Here is a 22,366-nt window from a genome sequence, read left to right on the forward strand (position 1 = left end):
CCTTTTCCTTAGGGATGTGCCATCGTGGCTCCAGGAGTCACCCACAGTTTCAACACTTTATACACTTACCCATCTCCCTTGTCCCCTTCCTTTCTGGAGATGTACTGGTACCAGCCTGGAGAGAGGCTGACTGTAGGAGCAGGCTGGGCATCGATACCTTTAAGATTCTCTGGCATGCCACCTGTCGTTGCTGTAAACAGAGTTGGAGGGTTTATAAACTTTTCAGTACTGAAACCTGAAACAATCCTATTTAAGTCTGAAATTCTGTTACAGTTAAATACTGCTTGGCTAACTGGACATGTCCGTGTTTTGGCTGTTGCGTTTTCACAGACCCGGTCCCTGCTGGGAGTATTTGAAGAAGATGCTGCTGCAATTTCCAATTACGTCAATCAGTTATTTCAAGCCATGCACAGAATATATGATGCACAGGTAGTGTTAATGAAATTCCTGAATGCATTATAAAGCTTTTGAACCACATTCTCTGTGTTCTGGGTTTTTTTGAAATTATTATAAGCAGTATTTTTTTAAAAAACTTTCCCCTCCTTTTTTTTTTTTAAATGTGAAAGTTAAATAAAATAGGAATTAAATGATTGTTTCTCTGTATGTTAGGAGTGATAAACACTAAATTCTTGTGATTTCCTTTTCAACAGAATTTCCTCTAAGAAATAAAATTATTTTCTGCTCTTCTAATAGTTTTATTTTATTTCCTAAGTTTTTCTAAGATGTTTCCCATCATGATCTTGGTGTGTATAATAATATGTGCCAAGTGGGAGATAATATTTTACCCACAATATATTCATGTTTCACTCATCATCTATAAGTAACTGCATTTTTATGCCAAAGGCAGAATCCATTTGGTGTGTTTGCTGAAATGTTGAGTTTATGGCTGTATTTTTCATTTCTATACACTTGAACTGTGACTTTTTTACTGTTTTGTTACTCCTGCTTTTCATATTTTTATTTTGCTACTGTTTTTACTTCAGTGACTAATGTGTTTATTGTAGGTTTGCTGCTCTGCAGTTTTATTTTACTGCCTTTCTATTTAGCTTTTAATTTCTGTAATTTCTCCTTCAACTGCTTCATGAAAGAAGAAGTTGTTCCATACCATGAATCTGCTAATTGGGTCCTGTCTGTGGACAAGTACAAAGCAGTTTGTAACCCGGTAGTACAGAGGGTCACTGTAATATTTTCTTTCCTTCACAGATAACAAATTCCTAATATTCCTTAATTAGGGCAGCTAATTTGAAATAATTAAATGCAAATATGCACTACATAACATGAAAAATGCAGAAAGCATAGTACAGGCGGTGACCTTTTTATTTGTAAACACTGATTACCTGTAACCCTCAGTAATGTCAGAGAAATGGAAGGGCAGGATGCTTAGGTGTTTGAAAATCTGTCGTTAGATTTTAAGTTCCATGTCTGTAGGCGTTTCCTCTTCGAATACGTGATATTTTTAAATCAATTTAAATAAAAAAGTAACAAGTTTTTGTTTTTTAAATCAGAATGAATTAAGTGCAGCAACTCACCTGACTTCAAAGCTTCTGAAGGAATACGAGAAACAGGTACCGTGTAAATCACTGTTATCTTTGTGTGGTCAGGCCTACGTATTTTTGTAGCCTCTTATCTGCCAGAGCACAATGCAGAATGCTTTTAGGTTTGGCCCAGATAAAGTGAACTGCTGTAGCTGGTGGCTTGAATCTTTGCCAACAGCATCTGCTGCCTTCAGGTTAGTTCTTCTAACTAAACCAGAATGAAGTTCCTCTTGCCATGGTGAATATTAATAAGTTCTGGAATATTTTACTTTTGGGTCAGCGTTTTGGGAGCTGCTTAAGGCGGTGGTGGTGTTTTGGTTTTGGTTGATAAACCTGTTTTCTGTTAAGTGCTTTAATTTTACTAGTCACAAAGAGAAGAGATTGCGTAGCAGTCTCCATTTAACAACCAGGGTTTACTGTGAGAATAATTCCATCTCTGAAGGCCCCGGCTGTGGAATCCATGACTTTCTCTACTGGTAGCCTGTCCTGTGACGAGTTTCCTGTTTGTAACTGCTGCTGGGACCCCTCTTCTAGAGATGTGTGTCAAAAACGAGTCACTCCCTAAATTAAATTAGCGTTGGACCTTTTAAACGATTTTTCTGATTTGTCTCCTTTGAACTGCTTTTTTCCCAGTCAGGAGCTTAGCTGAAAAGTACACAAATCATGTTTGATGTGGGATTTTGGTTTTTTGCTGTGACCATTTTGGTCATACTTTTGCCTCCATCAAGGCATTATAGAAGTAAACTCGTTTGGATGGCTTAAAAATTTTACATAATGACATAATTTAAGAGCTGGAAGTTTAAGGTGGACACCCAATATTGCTTAGTTTTTGATAATTTAAAAACAATTTGCAAAGCTGGATAAAAATTTTCATAGATGTCAAGTCTGCATATTTCCTTTTTTAAATTATTCATTAACTTATAATTAATTTACTTGTTTTTAAAATGGATTTTCTTTTAATTGCTGTTAGTTGGGATAGGGTTCATTTTCTTCACAGTAGCTAGTATGAGGCTATCTTTATTGTTTATTAACACTCCTCTCCACAAATACTCCTTCTTCACAGGACCATAAGGAAGTTCTTAACTGTAATATTTTTTAAACTGTGTAATATTTTGAAATGATAGAATACCTAATACATCCATGGACATGGTTAATGTAGTTTGGTGAATGGCAGAAAATACTGCAAACAATATTTTGTTTCCCTTCAGCGTTTTCCACTAGGAGGGGATGATGAAGTCATGACTTCCACTTTACAGCAATTTGCAAAAGTGATAGATGAGGCAAGTACTTGATTTGTTTCACTTCCTTTGCTAATGTCGTCATGTGTAGACTTGAACGTGCTTAATTATTCCAGGCTTTTAGTAAGACAGGAGGTACAGAAACAGCTTTCATTTGCCAATAAGGTAACTCCTCTGTATTGCAGCATATGTTTAAAGTTACATAACCTGAAGATAAAGATTCAGTTCAGCAAAATGAGGATGCATTGGTGAGAAGGAATGTAGTTTAATTTACTGTAGATACAGCCAAAAACCATTACGGAATGGCAGTTAGCAACTGTTTTTCATGGAGGTATTTGTATTGCCTGATAGCAGATCCCAACTGCCAAAGGAACCTCCTGCTGCCTAGACTGGAGACAGACTCTTCGGAAGGACAGTTTAGCACCATTAAGATCTGTATCAGGATTTTTTCTGTGATCCTTCTCTTTACTTTTAACACCACTTAAACACCATTTTGGAAGGAGGAACACATTTGTTCTGCCTCTGTAAGCAGTGAAAGATGGGCTGTGCTGTAGCTGGAGGGAACCTGGAGAAATAAATTGATTAGTGATCAGAATGTATGAGGCCATATTCTGACACGATCCAGTAACTTGGGATAAAGTAGGGACATATACTGAACTCTAAAGGTCTTGTATAAAAAGCTGCTGATGAGATCAGGAACCTAGAAGAGAATAGGTGCAAAAAAACATGTGCAAAACTATGTCTGAGTTGTACATGTCGTCTTTGAGTGAAATCGATGCCAACCAATAATATTGATTTGATTTGTTCTCAGCCGTGTTTGCCTAACATTTCCTTCTTTCTCTTGTCTGTTACAGCTCAGCTCTTGCCATGCAGTACTTTCAACTCAACTTGCGGATGCAATGATGTTTCCTATTACCCAGTTCAAAGAAAGGGATCTAAAAGGTAGAGTGCACGAACGAATACTGGTTTTATCAACAGCAGCAATAACAGAAACGTAATTGATTAATCTCCATCCTTGAATGTTAGAAGAAACTTTTTCACCGAAAGGCTGGTCAGGTGTTGGAACAGGCTGCCCAGGAAAGTGGTGGAGTCACCATCCCTGTGGGATTTAAGAGATGAGGTGGTTTAGGGTAGACTTGGCTGTGCTGGGTTGAGAGTTGGATCATAGAGGTCTTTTCCAACCAAAACAATTCTATGATTCTATAGCTCTTCTTTCACTAAATAGAATCGGACACTTACTTTCCAGCTCTCAAAAGTATGCATGTCCCAATTTAAAAAAATGTAGTTTATTTCTACTCAGGAGAGTATTGCACCTGAAGAACTTAACACCGTTACTGTTTCAACAAAATCATTACTTATAGTTTGGAAGCACTTATCTCGTACTCAGGGTGAAAATTTTGCTGTTACTGTCGACAGTAGAGAAGAAGAATTTTTCAGTAAATTCACATGTTTGGGAAATATTTGTATATATTATAATAACACCATGACATCAATATAATGTCTGGACTAAACTCAAAAGGCAAAGTGCCAGAGCTGTAGTACTTCTGTTATTAAGATGTAGTAAGGTGGTTCTTCAGCCCTGCTGGTAATACAGGTGGCTTCTTACATGCAGGCACAAGATGCTTCCGACTTCTTGGGTTGTAACAGTTATATCTTACTCTGCCTGGTCTAAAACAATATGTAACGTGTCTGATTATGACAGATTTTACTTGAGAGGCTAAAATGGATAAACTGGTGTAGCAAAAGGGCTTAAAATATAAATGGTAAGAGTTGAATCCAGAATCACTGAAATCCCTAACGTGAATGTCCTGGAGTGGGTATACCTAACGTGTGAAGGTTTTAAGTCAAACATGAAACAAAAATTCCAACTCTTACATAAGTCTCCTAGGCCTTTATGAATCTCAGAAGATACTTCTTTGGCAATAGTTGGTTGCAAAATTGTGGGTTAAATTGATTATGCTTTTTGAGCAAGGAAACATGAGTATCTCAAGGCTAATATTACTCCTCAGAACCTGGAAAAATCTGTCACTGTTTACTGAAGAAGCATCCCTGAGGCAGTAAGCGCAAATTCAGTTTTCCCACTGGAAGTTTCTAACCACCAGCTGATGGAGTGTTTAATGATACCGTACTTGTTAGGGACTTCATAGGCACTTTCTGTAAAGCTTTTCCAGGCCTTTTTGTCTTTGATTTACAGCGCTCTGCTTGTTCACATGTAATGTGACACAAAACCACAGTCACGAACAGAACAAGTGTCAGGGAGCTGTTTTCTGTTCCTGACACAGTGAAACTAAATAACCAGCTAGAACATGACTAATTTTAGGTAGGAGGAGTCAGTCTGGGGCTTTCCTTTGATCCAGCAATACTTCCCCATCTCCTGCACTTCCACTTCTCCAACTCAGACCAGAACTCTGACCAGAACTGGTGGTGACGCATTTGTATTGATGACCTCTTTCAAAGTCTTCTGAAGGAAGTTCCTCCTGAGCTCCTTACAGCACGGTATCTTTTTGGTAGGCTGGGCTGCCACATAAATGGCACTCAGGCCCAAAGAAGGAGCAGGCTTTCCCGGCCACATAGTGCCGGTGCTGGTAATTCTGCATGGTACGAGGTGTGAACTGCAGCTCTTCAGAAGTGACACATTGCATGAGAAACTGTAATAGATAAACGTTGTGTTAATGATGACTTAATTGGATTGTGATATGTTGTTTTGTAGAGATATTAACTCTAAAAGAAGTTTTCCAAATTGCAAGCAATGGTAAGTGTAAAATACTTAATGTTATAGATACTGTAAGACAACAGTGTTGTAGATTATTCAGAAAACTAGTGGAGATATTTGCACAGTTTAAGGTGACTAATTCAGGTGTCATTTTGTTCAGTGGTACTTATGCACCCAGCTTTCCTTGGTTCATTTGTAAATCCCTGCTTTGTACACCACAGTGTTACCGCAGATCAACAGTGTTAGTCTTTTTACTATACTTCTCATGTATATATAATTAATAAATGATTTAGGTTTATATTAAGGTGCTAGGTCACTTCTTAAAGTCAGGGCTGGATTAATAAAGAAATGTTATCTCCCTAAAATTAGCTTGATAGTTCTCTTCCTTATTGTCAGAAGTTACTTTTTAGCTAACTCTACTGTGTCCTCATACAGAACATAGTCATTAAGTAAGGATTCTGCTTCTCCTAATGTACATTTCTTCATTGCTGTAGAAGCAAGAAGGATTAGATCTAGGTTTTCCTAGTGGCAAGTCGTCTCTACTTATAGAAAGTTTCTGTCCTTGAAGAATATTAGATGTTTTGAGAAACTTGTAACAATTTGGCCATGTTTGCATTTGGTTAGAAATTTTCTTCGGCCCAACTATTTGTGGCAGTGAAGTAATTATAAACAGGCAAGAACAATTCTTAAAGGTTTTAATATGACAGAACTTTGCATTCAGCTGGCTGTGCCACACAGTGATATAAAAGTTTTTTTGGTCTGTTTCATATGTCTTTAATTTATCAAAATGATGGTAAATTCTCTCTTGATTGCTTAGACCATGATGCTGCCATCACCAGATACAGTCGGTTGTCGAAAAGAAGGGAAAATGAAAAGGTTCGTAAACCGAAATGCTTTCTATAAAGGTCTTTAGAGGAGATAAGAAATAATTTTCATCTAATACATACATTTATGATGGAAGACAAGGCATGGCACCAGAAGGTTGAGAGTTTTGTTTAGCAGTCTTGACAGTTTGGCTCAGAACAGAAAGGCAAGGTTCCTCAATACATGCCTGTCTTGTAACGCTGGAAATGCTCCAAGATGAAGGTTGAGATACTATATTCAATTTATTTTTGAGGAGAAATAACCACACTTTCCAGGGAGAAAAGAATGCTGTACTCCTTTTTCATGTATCTCGTGTATAAGTTAGAGAGGTGTAATTGTAGGGTAACATGCAATTGCTGATGACAGAGGGTAGAACATGACTCTCTTGGTTTTTCCATGCTGGCTCTAAAGCTGTCCAGAAGACATGTGATCCATACCAAGTCTCAAACCTTCCTTCCCCCCTCTCCCCGGCTTGTGTCTCTAGATCAAGTCTGAAGTTACAGAAGATGTATATACTTCCAGGAAAAAACAGCATCAGACTATGATGCATTATTTCTGTGCGTTAAACAGTCTTCAGTACAAGAAGAAAATTGCCATGCTGGAACCCTTGCTAGGATACATGCAAGCTCAGGTAATTTCAGATTACTGAAAGAAGGTGTAGAAGTGTTTCATGAAGGCCGGTGTACTGAAATCCATTGCTAGACCTCTTTTGCAATCTAAGGAAGCAAATAGACATGCGTGCCCCATCCTGCTCCCTGCAGCTGTCATAGCTCCTGCCGTGAACACTGTTGTTAGGTAGCACTAGTCATTTCCCACTCAGCATGGACATCCCTCGCTCCCACCGTAGGATCTTTTAAGAAAGCCTGGGTGACAAATATGAAGGTCTGGTTCTACCCCCAAACCCAAATGGCTAAATTTAATGCACTGCCTAAATTTTCATTGCTGGGTACTTGTTTCCACTGGATCATTAATAGGAGTTGACAAAAACTTCCACACGTGGAAGTTAACATGGAAGCATACCTTCTTGGAAAGTAATGTGGGGACAGTTAAACTCCTTCCTGTGGCAGCTGTTCTGAGATGACAGTCATCTAAGCCACATCACTGCTGATTTCAACCAAGGGTGTGGAGTAGCTGCAACACTAAGATTCCTTCTGGCTTGGTTTTGTTTAATGTAAGTAAGTTCCCGATGGGTTTATTTGAGGATGGGTGCAATAGAAAATACAGCTATGAAGAAGTTCTTTGGAGAGATTTGATTTGTATTTTCAGAAGTATGTTGTCAGTATGTGGTGCTAAAAGGAGAAGAATAGTCAACCTTGCCCGCATCTGGCACTGCCACAGTGTCCCCAGTCAAAATCACATTCTACATGCTGTCTGAAAGCTGTCCGGGTCCAGGACAAACTCGATTCGTTTAGAAACTTGCCAACCTGTATTTAAGAACTAAGCCCTCAGTGTTTTCTGTGACAAAGCAGGTAGTCCAGCCTGTTGTTCAGGTGCAGGGTTTTGCTGAATCCAAGAATGGAAAGGGCAGGACCAGGCCCTGTACCTCCCTGTTCTGAGACTGCAGACGGCTGAGCTCAGTGTAGATGCGGCAGTTTTTCTGGACAGTGGAGTAGACCGCTTTAAGACACGTGCTGTCAGCTCCCCTTGGCAGGGTCCACAGCTAGAGGATGGCCCCAGACAAGTCCTCACAGGTTTCCCCTCTCCTATGCCCCCCAGATAACACCCCCACGTAACACAACGGTTAGCAGACTGGTGGGCTTGAAGAAGTACAGGGAGACCTTGGGATCACCGAAAGCTCAAACCTTGTTACTTTTCCAGGGCAGTTTCTGCATGTTCCCATATTTCCTCCAGACGGCTCTGTGCACGTTCTCTCCACACAATGACATCCCACTGCAGTGTCGGATCAACCTTCACTTGCAGACCAACACATGAATTCTGCTCCGTTTATAGAGAGGCTTTGGTGGGAATGAGGGATGAGAACAGATTTCTCGGAGAAACACTAACCTCCAATGGTTTCATGTGTTAATTGTTAATGTAGGTTTATTAATGACTAAATTCTCCCTTTTCTTCCTCTTATTTTTTAAAGATAAGTTTTTTTAAAATGGGTTCAGAAAATCTTACTGAGCAATTGGAAGAATTTTTGACCAATATTGGCACAAGTGTACAGAAGTAAGTTGGTTTTGTTGAATTTTGAACTTTCAAGACAATCGTTTTTCTGTTTCTACTTATTATTAAGTTATCTTTGTAAATAACACATTTTTTTACCTTAGTGTTCGCAGGGAAATGGAGTGCGAAGTAGAAAACATGCAACAAACTATAGAGGACTTGGAAGTAGCTAGTGATCCACTGTATTTACCTGATCCTGACACTGCAAAATTTCCTGTCCATAGAAATCTAACACGGAAAGCTGGCTATCTCAATGCGAGGAAGTAAGAGTAACTTGTTACTTCAAAATTCCAGATTTAAGTTTGGGAAAGGAAAGCTAAAAACGTACGCGATGTTTTTTTGCAGTTAGCTATGCTGGTTCTACATAGTTGAGTGAGTCACATGGGAGCTATTCGGTTTCTTTCTTGGGAGTCCTTCACTTAATTAGTATTAATTTCATTGTTACACCGACATGGTGGCATTCAAGTGCAAAGCACAGTTACCCTGATTGTAGTCTGTTTTTTGCCTGAATTTTCACGTCAAAAAGAAAAAGCTTATGAGAGTGTAATTTCCCTGGATTGTAACTGAAAGACAAAAGGATTGCAGCCATCATGATCGTTACATAAGTATCTGTTAAGCTTTGGGATCCAAGTTACTAATAAGATACCACAAGACCTACAAAGCAAAACACGCTCTGTCACCCGAACTGCGGGTTGAACGGCCTGCTCCGTTGCGTGAGGCCGTCTTTTGCCCACTGGAGGGAGCTGTCACTCTGGTTATTAAAGTCTAGCAGCTGATACGTGTAGTTAGTAAAAATACCTTGGAACACACAGATTTTTTTCTTCTGTAATTTCTATAATAAGCTCCAAATATGTTTTTTAAAAAAGTAATTACTTTCACAACAGCAGTTAAAGTAACTTACTGAATGAGGCCTGAATTTCCGCAGTAGAACACGATTGCAGCAATTGAAATTGAAGAGAGTATCTGAGCGAAAAGGGAGGCTAAACTGCAAGGGTACTGATGTTTAATTTCAATTTCTTCCTCTTCTGTATTCTGCGGAAAAAAACCAAAATACCATCACGCTCTAATTGTGGAAATCTGGTTGGTACAAAATGCTTGGAAATTTGAGGTATCTTAGTGACTAAGCTAATGCGTAACAGAGTTCTTCAAACTCAAGCCATGTAAGCGTGGAGTTCAGGGGGCTTATCAGTGATATTGATAATGCATATAATCTGTTGGTATTGCTTTACATAATGTGCATAAAAGCTGATCATCAAAACCAAAGTACTCATGCCTTCTTATTCCAAGTTAAGTTTCACAAAATTTGAGAAAGCCATTATTTTATGTATTCTTTGCCCAGCAGTCGGTTTAGCACGAAAAACACAACAGATGGAGACTAATTTAACTGTAAACATTAAACAGGGAAAAAAGTTTTCTGAAGTGCCCAGATGGTTTGTTCCAAGTGATTTTCAGCTCATCTGAACTCCTAATCTGCTAACTAAGACCCTCTTTTTATCTTTTAGTAAGACAGGGCTGGTGTCTTCCAGCTGGGAGAGACAGTTTTACTTCACTCAGGGTGGAAATCTGATGAGCCAGGCAAGAGGTGACGTAGCTGGGGGACTTGTCATGGATATTGACAACTGTTCTGTAATGGCTGTGGACTGCGAAGACAGGCGGTACTGCTTTCAGATCACATCTTTTGATGGTAAAAAGTAAGTATTCTTACATTACTGCTACCTGTATGTAAGAGTGGCTCAGAAACGTAAGAAAAGAAAGATGGTATACTTTTGGCCAGATTATAGCTTGATAGATGTTGGGGGTATTCAGATGCAAAATCTGAGATGTCTTTTTAAATTTGTAATGTCTGGAGGTTTTTTTAGTGGATCAGTTCTACAATGGAGCTGAGCGGTACTTCAGAATAAAATGACCATAATCAGTTTACAGTGGTGTAATACTATGTTTTGTGAGTGCGTAGGTATCACGTGGGCACAATTAGAAGTTTGTTCCTTTTCTATTTTCAGTTGAAATGAAAACACAGATCTCCCCCCACCCCAGTGAAATGTGACTGCCCTCAGCCCACACACACTCTTCAGCCTTTCTTGACTTGCTGTATGGTATAGAGACATGGACTTTCCTGTCTGAATGTACTTGTGAGGCATTTTAAAGAAACAAAATTCTTTTCCGTTCTCTTTTTCCAGGTCTTCAATCTTACAGGCAGAGAGTAAAAAAGATTATGAAGAGGTAAGCTTATAGGTGGTTCTCTGGAGTCCAGTGATTTTCAGTTGCAGTTGGAATGCGCATTTTGTGTTCTGTAGGTGGTCAACAGTGAACTTTTAACTCATTCTAGACATAATGACAGGTTCCAGGAACTCTGACAAAATATTGCTGTGTTTAAATCCTAGAGGAAAAAATGCAGTTATGATTGCCACCAAGTCCTTTTGAGTATTAGGGCAGAAAGAAAGGGAACAAGAAAAAAGCTCACAGCAAAACAGCTAGCAGTAATGGAATCTCAAGAGATGCTGCTTTTCCTCCTTCCCATTCATGTTCTCCCAACCTCGTTTCTTTCTTCCTGCCTGCTTGTCAGGAAAGGAAAATAAAGGAAATCTTAGGTAAGGACATAGATAATGGTACAGACAATTGAGAAATGAGGAAAAACAGGTTTTCTGCTGCTGATGCAAGATGGGAAACATGTTTGTACTTCACAAACAAGCTGAATCCATAAATGTGAAACAATTGGCTTTTGGACTCCTTTCGAAGCTGGTTATGGTCAGTATTTCCAAAGGGCTGCTACGTCTGGCGACGCAGATTTACTCCTCCCTGCAGTGGATGAATACCAGCTGAGCCATGTCTGTATTCACTTACGAGGTCAGCAAGTTGTATGTGGCAGCAAATACTGATGGGGAAGGGAAATGGGAAGAAACCCTCCCCCCTGCCAGCAGGGATAGCTTTTCCCTGCTTTTTTTAGTTTTCTCTAGAGCTGGAAATGAAAAGTTTCTCTAAACTTTTTGCAAATAATAGCCTAATGTTACAGGCTTCTACTGGTCTGACAGAGAAGGTTCTAGTTATTGGAATTTGTGTTATATTGGGCAGCTTTGTACAGCTTTCTGAAGGCTTGCACAGACGGGCCAAACTGACAGATTCATTCCATTCGTAGTCTGTGAACAGTCAGATTTCTTCGGAAACAGGAACGGGTGTACTAGTGGTATAAAGTGTTTGTTAACTTAAAAGGTGGGTCTGTTGGCATTAGTTTTCAATACAGAGTTTTCAGTAAGGGGCAGGATAGGAAAGAAAATGTTTTAAAAGCACTGTTGATGTAAAATGTGTTTGGGCAAGCAGCTGGATACAGAAATATGGAAAATACAGTACTTTCAGCCTGGTTTCAAATTCCTCTGCCAAATGTTACATTGATATAAAATGAGCTTTTACGGTATTTCTAAGGTCTGTGTCAGGTTGGCCCTGGTTCATTTGCTCTGCTGAGGCTGTCCAGTAGCCTAACTCTGATACATTTGCCCTTGGACACCTCACCGGAGGAAGGGAATTTATATCTGCCTCAGCAGCTCAAACGGCTGATTCCCGGAGCCGCAGCTGCTGCGCTGTCTGTTAGCTAGCGCGGGTGACGACCCTCGCAACAAGCTGGGGTTCAGTGGAACGGCACCAGTAGGACGCACCTAATCCAGGTAGTCTTCTCCTTTGGAAAAAAGCAAGGAACAGGAGCAGGTGGTGTTCTGTAGCACAGGGAGGAAATAGATTCTCGCTTACAGATGGAAGAAATGGGCAAATGCCACATAGGGCAGATGGGATCCGTATAATACCTTGAGGAAACAGTGCAATCTGCCGTCATAGAATAAAGTAGTCCAGAAAATCCTGGGTTGTTTGTTCTTTTTTTTTAATTTCTTAAAGTCATGACTTAAGTTTGGTTTAGTTTTGACTTTCAGTCTGTTTAAAATATCTTTTTCAAGTCTGACACTGTGAGGTGCAGCATGCAGATAGCAGTGAATTGAATAATAAGCTGGGGCTGCAGAATACTGCTTTGGCTCCCTGAAGTTACAGAGAAAGTGGAAAAAGTGCTGAAACCAGGCAACTCGGGTATTTAATCAGGTTTGTTACAAAATGATGAAAAAAATGGTTTTTCTCTCTTTTTCAGTGGATCTGCACCATAAACAACATCTCCAAGCAGATATATCTAAGTGAAAACCCTGAGGTAACTTTACTGAAGTTTGTAGTGTCAGTACTGTTATGATGTAGATATGCACAAGAGGAAGAGGTCAGCTGGATCTCGTGGAGAGCGCAGACTTCAGCTGCGGGTGGCATTAATAGCTTGTCATGGGTAGGAGAGGGTACACTCCACGTCTCCTTCCTTTAAATGCTTCTATAGAAGGCATCAGAAGTATGTGACTTCTCTACTGGGTGTAACTGTTCCACGTCTTCAGGACCCTGCATTTGTGTTTTGTACATGATACTTGGTTACAAACTCAGATGGCAAATACTGGGATACATTCAGTTTTACTAGAGGGAACTGGCAGTCGTAGGCATTGGATGAGCATGGCAGTTCTGTAGCAAAGATGTATTTTGTCTTCATGCAAAAGTTATTTGCCTTTTGAAGAGTTAGAAATGGATTAGTTCTTACAGGTAGATAATTTGGGATAGTCAATTAATGTCATTTATATGGTTTACCTTTATATTTATATAGTGAATTGATACTGATACAAACCCCTATGGTGATTTTTACTTGCGAAATAAGGGGAACTGGCCCAACAGCTACGTTTGTGAAGATGAAGGAATGTAAGAGTCTCACAAGGGGTTGGGCTTTATAGCTTTTGTCATTCGCTTATAAATAAAACACAAATCTCTAAGCTTCTTTTGAGGAAAATGTTTTCAGTTATTTTTCTCACCTCTGTTGCAGGAAATTGCTGCACGTGTGAATCAGTCAGCTCTGGAGGCCGTTACTCCGTCTCCCTCCTTTCAGCAGAGGCACGAGAGCATGCGGCCAACTGTGTAAGTTAATGAATTGTGTAGATTAATGAACGGTAGGTCATTTGAAGAGAACATCCATAAAAAGAATCCTGGATAAAGTTCCAGAACAAAAAAACCCAGACAACAATTTTTATGTTCAGAACTGAATCTTTGATAGGCTAGAGGAAAATTTCTTGAACTCACCATTTAGCACTGGTTAGCATCCGCTGTTCCAAGTGATCCACATCGCCAGCTGAGTGGACAGTTCTGTCTGGTTTGTTGCGTGAAACCATGAGATGTTTTCTTGATGTGTCCAATTCCTGGAAGCAGACCTGAGATTGTTTTAACATCAGTATATAAACACATATGCAGCAAAATGCAGTCTGATGCAATTATTAATGCAAGTAGTAGCTTCAACTTATTTATATTTAACCAGGAATGTAGACTCTGGTTTTGTTCTCTCTACCCTGATCCTCCTCGGGTTTTTAGGGTTATTGGGTTTCATATCCAAGTTTTGGAATATTGTATTGGTCTCCCATATGGTTTAATTTTTTAGCATTAACCAACCTGAAACTAAGACATCTTTGTTGTGATTTTTTTGTTTTGTTTTAGACAATCTCGTCCTCCTGCAGCTCGTACCAGCAGCACAGGGTCTCTGGGATCTGAATCAGCAGCTTTATCGACACTTTCCTTGGATTCACTTGTTGCGCCCGACACTCCTATACAGTTTGACATCATATCTCCAGTCAGCGAGGATCTGCCTGGTCAAGCAAAATCTTCAGGGCAGTCGGGCAGGTAGGAGATGTAGAGAGAAGGGGAAAAGTTCTAAAGTTAATGTTACTAATTGAAAACCAGCAAGAAAACCGTGGCTAGGCTGCAGCTCCCAAGCACACACTGCCTTTGCCCCAACGCCTGTCACGACATGTGCAGTGGCCAGCAAAGCACACCGATTTTTTTAATTGTTAAATGGAGTTGTAAAAAACCAGCTTAATTACAGGCACTGGATTCAAGGTGTCATTTTCTGTTTAGCAGCAGCTTTTCTTGCGTTAACAGCTAATGCTTTTATTTACTGATTTATTTTAATCTTTTGGTTTCACAAAGTATTTTCCTCTCCTATTGCTTGCTCACCCAGCAGCTTGGGTTATTTCCTCTTGGAAACTCAAGAGAAATTTGGTAGCCCTGCCTCCAGGTGATGATGGCATACGATGACACCCTTCTTAACCTGAAAGGTGAGTGAAAATGATCTAGGCTTCTAGAGTAATCTCATGTACAGAGAAGTGAAAATTGTCTCAGACCTCTTCCCAAAATGTAAAAATCTCCTCCTTGTTTTTTTGTAAACTTCCCATTCAAAATTATAACAAGAACCTGTAAATCTGCACTTCATTTCTGGAACTCTACGTACGGAATTCAGATATTATGAAAACATATTTGCGGATCCAGCTGCTCTTAACAACAGAAAAAGCCAAAAATCTGTTTTATGTGACTCTAGTCACAATAATGTGCTGTATCCCCCTGCCCTCTAGAAAAACACTTGAATTTTTAGTTGCACCTCACAGATACATAACTGTTAAATTTACATATATTCTTTTTTTTACTTTTTCTGTTGCTGCTGTTTGGTGCAGCAGGGTAGTCAGTTGGCTGACCAGACCCTTCAGAACATACTGATTTAAAATAGACTTGAACAGTATTCCAGGAAGTGGAATGGTTAACACTTCAGCTAAATTGATGTCATCAGTTATAATTACGTTCTAGAAAATTGTACTTCTCATAGCAGAGGAGAGAGTTGTGTTCAGTATCTTCAATGAACCGTCACCCTCAAGCTGAACTGCAGTGTTTGCACAGACAGGCAACATGCTACTTGAGAAGTAGTAATTATTTAAAAAAGACTTTCCTTAGTTTCTGCTGCTGATGACATATTTAAATTTTATTTTTGCCTTGTGAAAGATCCTGTGAGGTTTTGCATTTACTGTTCCAGTCTAATCTTAAATGACAAGAAAAGCCTGAGCAGTAAAAGAGGCTAATAGGATGGGTTTCCCATTAGTCTGTTTTCACAGGGCAGCATTTCATGGGATGATTCTTGATTGAGTCCATGTTGTATAAGCCCTGTAGCAATGCAACCCAGACTTCAGAGCTCAATCTAGAACAATTTTATTACTTTAAACTAGACAGCTCCTAGTTAAAAGATTTCACTGAGGAACTAAAACTGGCATTCAGTATGACATAGATGTAACTGAACAAGAGATGGACTTATTTTTCTCTTAGTTGTGAAATTGGCTTTCAGAACACTAACTGTTGAGAGCTGACACCTTCATTATGCCACTGTAAAACCTAATTTGAAGTTTATGAACCCTTGACAATAGTTTTTTCAACTACCAGTTAGACAAAGAGAAAGGGTCTTTTCCTCTTCAGAAGTTCTAAATACATTTCCGCATTCCCCATGCTCTTCTCAGCATTGCTTTACCGATTTTGTAAAATGTAGACTTGGAAGCCTAGAGTATTTTCACTTTTCATTGTAACTGATAGTAGTTCTGTCTTTGAGAGCCAGAAACAGCCACATTTCTCTTGACCATCTAGGAGTAAAACCCCAGTGATGTTTTCAGAAAGCTGCATTTTAAACAAAACCAGTGACTTCTCTTCAGTGAGTAATTCAACAACTTGAGGCAGTGACGAGAAGCACGGTGCTCCTGTGGAGTACTGAAAGGGCTAACTTTTGGCTCTACTTCCCCAAGCTGTTCTGTGAAATTTCATCCCCTGAAATTCTACCTTTTCAAATAGTAACAAGGTCTTGACTTTGGGCTTAATTCAGACATTGAAAAAATACCATGTGAGCAAAACTCTCTATGGCAGCAATAGGATAACAATATCTGGTATTTTTCCCATAATTTGAACCCTCAAATACTGCAATTTATATCTAACTCCCGATTAAATTACTTGTCCCTATGGTTTATCACTCTTACTTGATGCAGCATGAGACTACTACATCGCTCCTTAGTGGTTCTTGTAATCTGACTCCTGCTTTAATGTTTTCATTTCTTAATAGACGCACAAATCCGTTTGGTGAATCTGGAGGCTCAAAATCTGAAACAGAAGGTAAAGCAAAAATTTTATTTCAATGCAAAATAAAAAAATAGAATTAGAAAATTATATTTGTTTTCATCTGTAGCTTCTCTCTTCCAATGTAGCAGCAGTTTCAGAATGCTTAGTCACATGGGCGATGTCCTGGACAAGTTAAATCCTGCTGCTGTCTGAGAGTCTCTTTAAAAAGAATTCATTGCAGCTTTCGCATTTATTAAACCAAATGCAAAGACATGGGACTTGCTGTTTAGTACTTGCACACCCAGGTCATCAGTAAGGGCAACCTCTTCCCCAGTTATTAGAAGTTTGGGGTTTTCCTGATGGCAGTCGTTGGTGTCGAATGGAAAACTCGTGTGGGAGTTCACCTTTCTCAATACTTTTCTTTGTCTTAGACTCAATTCTTCACCAGTTGTTCATTGTAAGATTTCTCGGCTCTATGGAGGTGAAGTCTGATGAAAGTCCAGATGTTGTTTATGAAACAATGCGTCAAATACTAGCAGCTCGTGCCATCCATAACATTTTCAGGATGACAGAATCACATTTATTAGTCACTTGTGACTGTTTAAAGTAAGTGTGCTTCCTGACTTGTACTGATGTTGCTTTACACAATGATCTTCTTTCACTTTGGTAACATTTCCTTTCTGGTTTGTTTTTTAAAAACACATTTTTAGGTTAATTGATCCACAGACACAAGTTACAAGGCTACGAGTAAGTAACTTTGCATTTTAAGATAACTATCCAGCCGTGTAGTTCTTCTACTTTAAAAATAATATTAGATGTTGGCAAAAATCACTGACAGCCTGAGAGCTTCAGACAAATTTCCACAGAAGGAAGTCCTGAGCATGTGACAAGTTCTTTGGTACTTCATGTAGTGCTTTTTTCTGTCTTTACCTTTGTGGCATTAAGTTCCAGGCTGCCCCAAAGCTGTAAGCTTTAACAGGTGAGACATAGCAACTGAGTGCAGGTCCATACTGTGCACAAGTCAGGTGAGCAAAACCCACCCTCTCAGTTCTTAGCAGCTGCAGTAGGGGGCCTCAGAAGTGACAAACTGAGCCTTTGGGAAGTCTTCAGAAGAAACGTTTGGAAGTTCTCAGTCTCTCTTAGGAATGAGAATGCACAGTAGTTTTATTGTAACAAATTAGTGAGGATATGGGGCTTGTTTGCTGTGGGGTTTTTAACTTTTTTTTCCTGATTATGTAGTTTAGGAGTGCTGAACTAGTTGCAGTAAAGGTTGAGGAGTAGTAGGGCCCTTACCTGGGCCCAGATGTTGAAAGCTTAGTCACAGATTTGTGTGAATGGTGGCTTGGGTGTACGCGAAGGAGTGCGTTCCCATTCCGAAAGACGACTGAAGCACAGGCAGATGTGGCCCCCTTTCCTCACACAGAGTGTTGTTTTAGAAGGGTTCCTATCTTTTGCATAGTTTAATCCTTGCCTTCCAGTCTCCTGTTAAGTGTTTCGTAATTCCATGTTTGCTCAGGTTGTAACTTCTCAGGCGTGGTTGTGCATTTGTGATACTGAAGTAATTAATGTGCAGTATATCAAAACCTCATATAGAAAATATTTGGAACCAGTTTTAATAACCCTGCATTTGATCCTTTTTGGCAGTTTCCTTTGCCCAATGTAGTCTTGTATGCCACGCACCAGGAGAATAAGCGCCTTTTTGGATTTGTGCTTAGAACTTCAGGAGGGAGAGTCGAGAGCCGACAAACATCCGTCTGCTACATATTTGAATCGAATAATGAAGGAGAAACGGTATTGGTGCTGGTTACACTTGATTCAGTTTTGAACCTGACATGAGATGATTCAAACTGTCTAAGGGGTTTCTGTGGGAGAGTAATTTGTTCGTATACTGAGCTTTAATACGCTGTCACATCTAATTTGGGAATCTGGCTGAATTTTAAAGGCATTTTTATTAGTCTTTCTGATGATTTCAAATCTGTTTTGTGTTTAGATTTGTGACTCTGTTGGACTGGCAAAACAGATAGCTTTTCACGCAGAGCTGGTAAGAATCTTCTTGGGGTAAGGGGTACTTGTGAATGGAAGGGAGAGAGTATGTTTAATATGTGCAATAGAACGTATTCTGCAGGATGCCTGTGGATGCAGAAATACTGCTGTGGTGTATTTGAAGGGATTTGTTTTCTAGAATTTAAACCTGAGGTAAAAAGACTGACTGATGTCTACTGCAGAGTACTGTTCAAGAGAGGATGTCGCTTGCTGCTTTAACAAACACACCAGTCCTTTAAAAGGAGAATAATGAAAACCGTGGTGTAATAGTGTTGAGCAAACTCATATAAATTGGTAGTGTATCAAACCTCTCAGGTTGTTGTTACCTACTTTATTTAAATTTTTGCCCTTTAGGATCGAAAAGCATCAGAAAAGCAGAAAGAAATAGAGAGAGTCAAAGAGAAACAACAAAAAGAACTGAATAAACAAAAACAAATTGAAAAGGTACGCTTCAGAATTGCTTAATGTTCTTTTTTTTTTCCCCCACTTAAGTTTCTTTTGCAGTATTGTATTCCAAGCCTGACTATCACATTCTTCAGTACATGTTCACAGAACATTATGGAATTAATTATTAGAAGTATTACCTGTGCAGATATGGTTTTGTATAGTAGTTTTTTAAAGAGAGCTCTTCTGAAGAGAATAACCACAACACATCTATATAGCAGCACTTAAGAGCGGTGCTTGAAGGAATATCTGTCACAGGCCCAAAATGCGATCACAGAATGGTTTGAGTTGGAAGGGACCTTAAAGATCATCTAGTTCCAACCCCCCTGCCATGGGCAGGGACACCTTCCACTAGACCAGGTTGCTCAAAGCCTCATCCAGCCTGACCTTGAACACTTCAAGGGATGGGGCATCCACAGCTTCTCTGGGCAACCTGTCCCAGTGCCTCTCTGTGAAGAATTTCTTCCTTATCCAATGTAGCCCAATCCACATCTCCCCTCTTTCAATTTAAACCCGTTACCCCTTGTCCTGTCACTACAGGCCCTTGTAAAAAGTTCCCCCTCAGCTTCCCTGTGGGCCCCCTTCAGGTACTGGAAGGTGCTATAAGGTCTCCCCAGAGCCTTCTCTTCTCCCGGCTGAACGCGCCCAACTCTCTCAACCTGTCCCCATAGCAGAGGTGCTCCACCCCTCGGAGCATCTTCGTGGCCTCCTCTGGACTCGTTCCAACTGTTCGATACCCTTCTCATGTTGAGAGCCCCAGAGCTGGACACAGAACTGCGGGGAGCGGGGGGGTCTCACCAGAGCAGAGCAGAGGGGCAGAATCCCCTCCCTCGACCTGCTGGCCACACTTCTGATGCAGCCCAGGATACGGTTGACTTTGTGGGCTGCCAGCGCACACGGCCAGCTCATGTCCAGCTTTTCATCCCCCAGTACCCCCAAGTCCTTCTCCTCGGAGCTGCTCTCGATCCATTCTCTGCCCAGCCTGTACTTGTGCTTGGGATTGCCCCGACCCAGGTGCAGGACCTTGCACTTGGCCTTGTTGAACTCCATGGAATTCACACGGGCCCACCTCTCCAGCCTGTCCAGGCCACTGATTTCCTTGCTGAGGAGGGTTCAGTCATATAGGGAGGAAGGGGCTGCAGGGAGCGGGCTGCAGGGAGCAGGCTGTAGGTGTCCATACTTGTTCTGATCTGCTGTGCTTTATGGATTATAGGTACAGGTGTGTTAAGGTGTTGGCTGTTGTAATAATGCCAACTACTGAAACGTAGATGTTTGGGTTTCCTATTCAGCCTTTTAATTCCCTCTGTACAGAAAGGTGTCCATTGATAGCATTAAAAGACAGTTTAGAAATTATAATAACAGTGTTCTGTTTCAGTTGCAGATGGCTTTAAAGTTAATACTCTTTTTCTGATTTCCCACCCCCCTTCTCAAATTAGGACCTAGAGGAGCAAAGCCGGTTGATAGCTGCTTCCAGCAGATCGAACCAGAGCAGTGGGGAAGGACAATTTGTCGTCCTTAGCAGTAGCCAGTCGGAAGACAGTGATCTGGGAGAAGATGGAAAGAAGAAGAGAGAATCTGAGGCCTAAGGTTGCCTACTTCATCAGACTGGAATCATGGGTATATGTGGTGAAACGGCACAAGTTCTACAGGAAGTGAAATGTAGGTGGAGGGTCTGTTGTATTATATAAAAGACGTTGCAATCTCTAGACCCTAATATGCCTTGATTTTTCTTTCTCAATTAAGTGATCTCCATTTTCATGTCAGTATAAATTCTCTTCTGTATGCCAGATGAAGCGTGGTGATGCTACCATGTTTATTACAAAATTACGTTTTCTCAAGGCTTCTCTGCAGTGTGGAACAAACCGTGGGGTTTTCCCCTTACGTCTCTGCAATTGGCTGCTCTTGAGGCAGAACTTCACACTCATTGGGCTTCAGCAGTACACTGAAATTTGTGCTTTTTGCTGCAGAATGGAGAACACCTTGCTGGAAACAAAAGCGGATGTCGAAATAAGACAGTGCTAAGCTTTACCTGGTTTGTTGCACATAACTTAGATTTAGAAAGAAAAATCGTTATGAACATCCATGAGATGTGCAATATGCTAGACAGAAGGATCTTATTGTTCATTTCCTATTGCACTGTATGATACTGTCTTGATTTTTTTGGTGAATATAATGCTGAAAGACTTCAGTCAGCAGGAGGAGAAGATAACCGTCAGGCCTAGCTGAGAGGCAGTTGCACTTTGCTGCATGAGGAATGTATGAAGCATTCCTTATCAAATGATAAGAATAATGTGTATATTCTTGTAGCACAAGTGCCACGTTCTTGGTTTTTCCCCAGTACGTGTAGTAACAAGCCTTTGAGTTCCCTTTTTATAAACCATGCTTAGAGTTGCAGGAACACCATAAATTCCATCATTTGAATAATCTTTGGAATATGTAAATGCCTTGCCACCAGTACACTACCCTTACTGGAAATGAGTTGAGGCTCTGTAAGTCTTTTTATGGAAATAGATTTTTGCAAAGAGAATTTCCTAGCTCTGAAGTAATCCTACATCCCAGAGTCAATCCCATAAACACTTTTCAAAGCAGTGTCTGTTTACAGCTTGTAAACCTGAACTCGGTGTTCCATACCCTGTGTAATATTTATTTTGTATAGTACTAAATGTGCATTCACCTTTTAGATCCAGAAGAGAAAACTTGTTTGAAGAGAAATATTTATTTTTGCACTAATGACTATAAATACTAAAATCCAGTGGAATAGAAGAGGTATCTCTATTAGCGGCGTGAAAATAACCGAATGTAGGAAGGCAGTGTAGAAAGAGAACTTATACTCCAAGTTGTAACAGTTATGAGTGTTCTACGGTTTGCTGCAGGGCATTTCTGGCATCGAGGAAGGGAAACAGTTTTCGGAGCATCTCCCCTTCTGCGGGTGCTGGGCCAGCCCCGCACTGGAGCTGCTCCGTGCTGATAAAGGGAGTAGGGAATCTCAGGAACTCTGGCTATAGATGGCTGTAGGTGCAGAGAGGGATCTTGGCTCTCCTCAGGCACTGGAGCCGCCTTGCCTTGGCTGAAGGCCGCCGTCTCCTCCCACCCCTTACGCTGGGGGTGTGAGCAGTGCTGCTGTCCCAGGAAAGAGAGGGAGGGCGCCTGCCCTTGCTGCACCTGGGCAGGATCACCACTCCGCTGTGCCGGGGCGGCTGCTGCAGCGGGAGCTAGAGCAGTGGTGAGCAGATGCTGCTGGCACCACAGCCTGGGGAAGGGGTCACGGAGGAAGGGGAGGCTGAGCAGCAGGGAGCAGCCAGGTTCTTTTCCCAAGTTAGTTAGCAACTCCTCTTCCAATACATTTGTCATCCCCAGAGCAGCCAGGTACTTGCAGAAATACTTGCTTTGGCTCC

The 22,366-nt window shown here is 40.6% G+C and overlaps 1 protein-coding gene across 1 annotated transcript; it reads left to right on the top strand.

Moving 5' to 3' along the window:
- The first annotated feature begins 331 nt into the window (after positions 1-331).
- APPL1 (adaptor protein, phosphotyrosine interaction, PH domain and leucine zipper containing 1) lies at positions 332-20,557 on the top strand. Its single transcript, XM_010152506.1, has 21 exons — positions 332-429; positions 1,506-1,565; positions 2,744-2,815; positions 3,628-3,715; positions 5,484-5,525; positions 6,304-6,362; positions 6,835-6,981; positions 8,437-8,519; positions 8,621-8,779; positions 10,019-10,207; positions 10,694-10,736; positions 12,640-12,696; positions 13,399-13,490; positions 14,061-14,243; positions 16,489-16,538; positions 16,916-17,090; positions 17,195-17,231; positions 18,129-18,275; positions 18,475-18,525; positions 18,882-18,971; positions 20,408-20,557. Exons 1-21 carry the CDS (start codon positions 406-408, stop codon positions 20,555-20,557), a joined length of 1,998 nt encoding a protein of 665 aa, XP_010150808.1. The 5' UTR covers positions 332-405.
- The last annotated feature ends 1,809 nt before the right edge of the window (positions 20,558-22,366 follow it).

This window comes from Eurypyga helias, unplaced genomic scaffold (genome assembly GCF_000690775.1).
Source record: "Eurypyga helias isolate BGI_N326 unplaced genomic scaffold, ASM69077v1 scaffold38955, whole genome shotgun sequence".
Classification (NCBI taxonomy): Eukaryota; Metazoa; Chordata; class Aves; order Eurypygiformes; family Eurypygidae; genus Eurypyga; species Eurypyga helias.